The 7,658-nt window shown below is 35.0% G+C and overlaps 1 protein-coding gene across 3 annotated transcripts; it reads left to right on the top strand.

Moving 5' to 3' along the window:
- Nucleotides 1-1,092: 1,092 nt before the first annotated feature.
- Nucleotides 1,093-7,443, top strand: LOC147391237 (malate dehydrogenase, cytoplasmic-like). 3 transcript variants are annotated; one of them, XM_086460267.1, is made up of 7 exons: nt 1,093-1,240; nt 3,331-3,489; nt 3,582-3,757; nt 5,300-5,577; nt 6,264-6,399; nt 6,489-6,600; nt 7,204-7,443. In XM_086460267.1, exons 1-7 carry the CDS (start codon nt 1,108-1,110, stop codon nt 7,296-7,298), a joined length of 1,089 nt encoding a protein of 362 aa, XP_086316393.1. In that variant the 5' UTR covers nt 1,093-1,107; the 3' UTR covers nt 7,299-7,443. The 3 variants fall into 3 exon arrangements, with proteins under 3 accessions (XP_086316393.1, XP_086316394.1, XP_086316392.1); XM_086460268.1 differs by having other exon boundaries at nt 1,138-1,349; XM_086460266.1 differs by lacking the exon at nt 1,093-1,240 and adding an exon at nt 1,431-1,711.
- Nucleotides 7,444-7,658: the final 215 nt, after the last annotated feature.

Raw genomic sequence — 7,658 nt, 5'->3', positions numbered from 1 at the left:
TTAAGAGTATGACTAGCCTTACTTAGTTAGCAAGTGTTTCACCCTTACTAAGGGTCCTTGGACTCACCTTGTGGCATCAAAAACACGATCCAATGCTTCAAGATTGTAGAAGACAAAATTATAGAAACTTGAAAAAAAAAAAAATTCTAAAAAACAAAGTTATTTTCACTGTTGAAATTTAATGTTAAAATTTTGACTTAAGTGGAAGTTTGTTAGCCGTCCATTTTCAAAATCTTAGACCAAGATGGAAAACATTTAGTTTTTTGGATCTGATTTTTTGATGAAATCTAAAGAGTTGTAGTGTTGGATTGCTAATGTGGTATTCCATTCGAGCAAACCAACCCTAAGTAAGGCTTAAAATGTTACTTAGTAAGCAAAATGTTTTTCTTTTTTTTATTGCATTTTGCTTGCACCGTATTGAGGATTCAAAAGAGAAACATTTTGCTTACTAACTAAATAAACATTTTAAATTTTACTTAAGATTGTTTTGGTAGAATGGATTGCCACATTAGCAATCCAACACCACTCCCTTTAGATTTCATGGAAAAACTCAGACCGAAACAACAACAAAATAAGAAAACATTTTTGTTTTGCTTGATCAAGGTTTTGAGAATGGATGGTTATCGAACTTCCCTTTAAGTCAAAATTTTAAAATTAAACTTCAATGGTGAAAATAACTTGTTTTTTAAATAAAAAATTCAAGCTCCTAGAATTTTGTCCTTTACGATCTTGAAGCACCAGATCCTATTTTTTTATGTCACAAGGTAAGTCCAAGGACCCTTAGTAAGGGTGAAACACTTGCTAACTTAGTAAGGCTAGTCATACTCTTTTCAGATAAACCTAAAGTGAAATGTTAAAGAAAATAACATAATACCATTTTGTGCCCTTCTTTAAGTGGTGAAAAAATAAACTTGCGCCACTTTAAGTGGCAGAAAAAGTAGAAAATAAAAAAAAAATTAGTTACGCCACTTCAACTGGCGGAAGAACTTAAAAAATTAAAGTGGCGAAATATATTACTATTCGTAATTTCACGAAAATTGATATGTTTCTATAAATAATTTTTGTGATAATTTCCCCTTATTCAAATATTAACTCGTCTACCGTTATATGATTGGTCATAGCCGTTGTGCAACGCACACTCTCTTCTACTTGAGCACATCTTTTCTCTATCTTTCGTCTGTATTTTCGATTGAAGAAGCTCAAGTTCAACGTCTCTGTAATAAAAATGGTGAAAGAAACAGTTAGGGTTCTCGTCACAGGCGCTGCTGCTAAAGCATCTTTCCTTTCCTCATTTTCTTTTGTTCTCTCTCTGTACGTTATTCAATTTCAATTTGATATGATCACACTTGGTATGTTCTTCAATGAAGAAATCGTCTTTTTTTTTTTTTTTTTTTTTAAGAAAAAGTAGGAATCAAGTAATCTTCCACTTTTTCATTTCTTATGGAATTTGCTTTAGAATCTTTAGGGGTTCTTTTTCTTCTTCTTATATATAAATTGGAAATTTGGAACAGTCCTCGGTCGTCCAATTTTTCTCTATCATATTATATTGGGATTTATTTGCGGATGGATTATTATTATCTTCTTAAGCTGTTTCAGAAATTTTTTATTGTCTCAGTTTCTATTACTTTGTTTTGGAAGATCATCAAACATTTAGTGAGTTTGTTGAAAGTTGAAAAGGAACCTTTGAGGGTCCTTGTCACTGGTGCTGCAGGCATGTTCATTTAATCTTTCTCAAAACTCCCTTTTTTTTTCTTCTTATTAGGGTTTTAGGGGTTATTTATTTGTGTGTATTTTAGAAATACCCCCCTGTTAAATTAGTGATATTAAGTTTACCCTTGCAAAATGCAAAATTAGTTTTACCCCCTTTGGCCGTCAGTCAACATTGTGGCTTCTTGATGATTTAACAGTGAAATTTTGATTTAGTTTTTCAAAATGCTCTTCAAATAATTAAATTTCTAAATCAAAATTTGAAAAAATAAAAATAAAAAAATCATTGTTAAATCATCAATAAAAATAACCATGACTTATGGTGGTGGGTACACCTAATCTTGCATTTTGCAAGGAGGTAAAGCTAATATCACTACATTAACAGGGGGTGTTTCTAAAATAACCTTTATTTTTTATGCTACTGTTGTGATTTTAATTACTGTTAAGCATTCTTTTTTTTTTTTTCCTTTCTTTTTTAGAATAACAGTGATATAGTAATAGGTTCTGATAGGAACCAACCAATACAACAAAACTACTTAGGCGTTTGGTGGTGTGGAAAATTAAACCCATATCTTTGGTGTCATAACACGCCACCATGCCAATGTCCACGGCGACCCTCTTTGTGGTAGCTTTCACTTTAGTACCCTTCTTTTTTGCAACTAGGTAACCCTTTCCCAGGTTGGCATGTCCACGGCGACCCTCTTTGTGGTAGCTTTCACTTTAGTACCCTTCTTTTTTGCAACTAGGTAACCCTTTCCCAGGTTGTCCCTTCCACTAATGCCCCCAGTGCCCACTTTGTGGTAATTCTCACTCCAGTAACCTTGTTTATGGGCTTCTGGTTAGTCTTTTCCCCAAGTTGCTCCTTTCAGAGTTTGAACCGAGACATGGTGCAAGCTCTGATACCAAACAGTATGAATCCAACAAATACACCAAAACTATCTAGCTGTTAGTGGTTGTGTGGAAATTTAAGCCCATGTCTCTTTGGGGTCGAAACAGGTTTTTTGTGACCAGTTGTCTCATTGGGAGGGCATTTCACCGAATTGTGGTGATACATGATTTTAATCTAATTGGTGATTGATTACCAGGCATGTATCGTACACCATAAATTTCAAGTAGAAACAAGGGATAATTTTGGTGGTGGTTTTCAGATTTATTATGCAATTGTAACTCATTTTAGGGTTATGGGAGAGTGAATTCAAACAGGGGAAACTAGAATTTCTGCGTTTGGAGGTTTGAGGGGGGGAGGTTTTGGGATAAATCTTGGGCTGTAATTCTTTCTCAAAGATGGTGAATTGCTCTCTCTCATCCGTGGACGTAGACACTGCGGAACCACATTAAATCTTATTGTGATTGTTGTGTACTCAACTCCAAATTTATGGAATTGTTGTAATGGCTAAAGAAGAAAAAAAAAATGGACACATAAAATTGTAGAACTAATGAAGAAATATAGTTCCACTTTGTTGCTTTTAAAGTGTTTTTCTTTCCATGTTTATTAATGTAGATTCAACAATCTTTAACATCTTTTCTTTGGTTTTCTCTTATTAGGTAGGTTTATGTTAATATATTTGTATCAATAGTTCCAAGGATATCTTTCATATAGGTTGACATCCACTTATTTAACAGGTCAAATAGGCTATGCACTTGTCCCAATGATCGCGAGAGGGATAATGTTGGGTCCAGATCAGCCTGTAATTGTTCACATGCTTGACATCGAACCTTCTGGGGACGCCTTGAATGGTGTAAAAATGGAGTTGATTGATGCTGCATTTCCTTTGCTGAAAGGTGTGCATCCTCTATTTGAGCAATTAATCCAGGAAAACTCACAAATGACTTTAAAAATTCTTATATTTGACAAATGTATGGTTCAACCACAGATATTGTTGCAACCACAGATGTTGTTGAAGCTTGTACAGGTGTCAATATAGCCGTTATGGTTGGTGGATTTCCCAGGAAGGAAGGAATGGAAAGGAAAGATGTGATGTCCAAAAATGTGTCCATCTACAAAGCCCAAGCTTCGGCCTTAGAAAAGCATGCAGCCCCTAACTGCAAGGTGAGTTATGGGTCCCTAAATGTTTCATTAAAAGCTTGCATATTTTTCAATTTTAGGTCGTTTCTCAGCTAAGAGTGTTGTGTGGTAGACACATTTTTTGAATTGTGTACCATAATTATATCCCCTTGAATTACGTTTTTTATTTGCAATCCTTATTACCATGAGATAGTAATAACGGTCATGTTAGGGTAAAAAATTAACTTTATGACGCCTAATACATGAGAAAGGGACTAAACAATTTGTTTACTGTAGAGAAGGAAGAAAAAATGATTTTCAGCTTTTTGACAAAGAGACAAACCTACGCTAATACAAAGCGTCAGACACATTGAACCCCACGAACCCAATATGTCAACACATCCATACATATAGTATATTCCTTATGCTGAGAGATTTTTAAATTACTTTCTACACATTAACTATTCACTTATTTTAAAAAAAGGATATTTAAGTTACTTTAGCTCATGTTAAACTATCTAGTTGTTGGAGGTGGTCCAAGTCTCACGGTGGTCTGTGCACCTTTAAGCAATAGCAAGACACCTGAAGAGTCCATGATTCATGGTCTGATTGTACATCCATGTCAAAGTATGAAGGCACTTTATATTTCATATACATGATTGATGCCTCATACTCTATAGGTATACTCCATTATCCACTGATGTGTTAGTGAATGTGACAGAGGTTTGAAAGATCAATTTCTCTTTGATTCTTTTCAGTTATATTACAGTTCTTCAGTTACTTCAACTCAATTTTCCAAAATAAATACAACTTCATTTTCTTAATTGAACTGTTAATATGCATCAAAGAGTCCATTATATCTATTGTGATTTGTCGCTGAATAAGTACAGGAAATATATCTAGATTCGCTTAGTTTGCTAGCTTTTCATATCTAACACTGGAAAGGGAAGTTCACATTTTCATATTAAGATGGCTCACATGTTGCTTAACGTGATATCAAATGCCATTTCATTGCCTTACATGTCACTGTTTAGAATCATTGGTGTTTAGCACATGGACCAATTAATGGTCAAAAGCTCAGTATCGATCTAGCAGATCACATTGGACTTGAGTTATTGCATTTTTTTATTGTGATAAATTTATCAAATCTTGTTTGTGATTGAATACCATGGAATGTACACAAGGAAAGTATATGTACTGATACCCAAGTTGGGTATTTATACATATATGTAATTGTAACTTGTTCGAGATACATTGGCATAAAATCAAATAGGGGAAACTATGATTTCGGAGTTTGGAGGTTGGAAAGAGTATTAGGAAATCCTGGGCTGTAATTTCTTTCTCAAAGTTAGTGAATTGCTCTCATCTCATCCATGGGTGTAGGCATTGCCTAACTACGAAATCTTGTGTTCTGTGTGCTGTTTATTTTATTTTGTATTATGTATTGCTTTTGTGATTTGTCCTAGGGTTTCATAATCACAAGCTGGGTTGGTGAAATCCTTCATTGTCATAATTAGAGCTAGGTTTCAGATGTTCTCTTCTTCCTCTGATGAGGAGTTAATGCACATTTTCTGTTTTCTCTCATAGGTAGTGGTGGTTGCCAACCCAGCAAACACCAATGCTCTCATCCTGAAAGAATTTGCTCCTTCAATTCCAGGGAAGAACATCACATGCCTTACACGACTTGATCACAACAGGGCTCTAGGACAAATCTCGGAGAGGTTAGAGATCCAGGTCAACAATGTGAAGAACGTCATCATATGGGGCAACCATTCTTCAACTCAATATCCTGATGTGAATCATGCAACTGTCACTACCAGTAGCGGAGAGATGTCGGTCAAAGAACTTGTCTCCGACGACCAATGGTAGCTCCCACCTATCATTCTCAAGTTCCATAGAAAATCTTGGCATCAATGAGAGTGCCAAAAAAATTCCATTATTACCATTTTATAGTCCTGAAACCTTCCTTTATACAGTCATGATCTATTGAAGTTAATTGCTAAAATCACGTTTAGTCATTTGTTTATATTGAGTAGGGTATTTCTGGTGGTTGTGGGTTTAGTTCCACATTTGCTACATTTGTACTTAGTTGCTCCACTATACAAAAGAGCTTAAGTCTTTTTGTACATCTAATTTAATAAAACTACATTTCTTAACATGATTTATATATCTGCATAAACTAGTGAAACTCTCATTCCCACTCTTCTTGCTAAGTAGAGATTCTAAGATAGATAACTATCTGAAGAGAAAAATACATTTTCATGGTGGTTTAGTTGTGGGCTTGGACTCATAGCTCAGTTGCTTGACATCCCCTGTAATGCAACATTGAGGTCACGGCCCACGGGTTCAATTCCAGCTTACCCAGAAAAAAAAAAAAAAAAACATTTCCTAGTAACTTAGTAGCAATATTTTTTGATAGATCTACTTAGTGGCAAATTCTCAATGTAATCTTCAGAAACTTGAACTTCCAAGTTGGTTATTTTCCTATTTATCCATTTCATCCTCTTATCTGTTTCACTGAAGATTTTCTGTTGTCCTTCGTTTTTCCAAGGCTGAAAACTGAGTTCATCACCACCGTACAACAGCGGGGCACAGCCATAATCAAAGCCCGGAAGCTATCAAGTGCATTGTCCGCTGCAAGTGCAGCATGCGATCACATTCATGATTGGGTTCTCGGCACTCCCAAGGTCGACTCTCTAGAACCTTCTACTTCCACTGATAGTATACTAGTATTTCTGTTCATTTCTTTACTACAATCACTTACTACTTCATGCAGGGGACATGGGTATCGATGGGATTGTACTCCGATGGGTCTTATGGGATCCCTTCCGGTCTTATTTACTCCTTCCCTGTTACTTGTGAGAAAGGTGAATGGTCAATTGTGCAGGGTAAGTTCTTCAAATCTACATGAAATATTGTAGACTATTTTGTCTCTTTTCTTTAAAATAAAAATAAAAATAATGAAATCTTTGATCCCTAAGAAAAACAATCAAACTGACAATCATGTTTTGGAGGATGCAATTTTATTACTAAATCTTCAAGACAGACTGGTAAATAAATGAGAGCTTATCCTGCCACACCAATTTTTTATTTTTTTTTGTTATAACACATGGATTAATGAATTTATGCATAATACACCAGGAAAAAGGATATAGACAAACAATTAGTCAAATCATGGTTGAGACTTGAGAGGAAGGAATGGGGCATGATGACAAATTTATGCATATGGTTGATGTGTTAGAATAAAAAGTAAGCTTTCTAAAAGAATATAAGCTTTCTTTCGACTAAAATTTATCAAAATTAAGAAACAAGTAGTTAAAACAGTATCACGTGGAACAATGATATACCACATTTAGGTTGAACAATCTCTTATTCCTCTTGGTATGGTCTGACCCCAGAAGTGGCAATGTTACTAACAGTATAGGAGTTTGATCATGCATGAAAAATTGTTTGAAGACCATGGGCCTGACTTATTTATTCCAAAATGGCAGGTCTCAAAATTGATGAATTTTCAAGGGCAAAAATGGATGCCACAGCAAACGAGCTCATCGAGGAGAAGTCTCTAGCTTATTCATGCCTCAATTAATGAGGCACATAAAGCTTCTTAAAGAGAAGAAAAGAGATCATATAAATTTGTAAGAAGGATGATTCAAGCCTTTTTCTTGTAATCCAGATGCCTTGTTAATAAAACTCCCTCGTCCTTCCCTTGTGTTGCATAATTCTTCTAATCAACATGTTCTCTCCTTTTTGGATGACCTTTAGTTTTCTTTGAGGTGCCACTAGCATCTCCAGAAACTATCTTTCTGAGATCACATGATAAAGGTTTTGGGTATGAGCTCAACTTCATTAATATAATCCAGAACTATTGGTCTCCCTAAACAGATGGAAATATATATCAAATAAACAGACACAATTCTTAACAGCAAAAATTAATCTTCTAACACCA

The sequence above is a fragment of the Akebia trifoliata genome, chromosome 11 (genome assembly GCF_017979445.1).
Source record: "Akebia trifoliata isolate Shusen 1 chromosome 11, ASM1797944v1, whole genome shotgun sequence".
Lineage (NCBI taxonomy): Eukaryota > Viridiplantae > Streptophyta > Magnoliopsida > Ranunculales > Lardizabalaceae > Akebia > Akebia trifoliata.
Note: the sequence above shows the minus strand (reverse complement) of the source record. Positions and strands in the feature narration are given on the sequence as shown.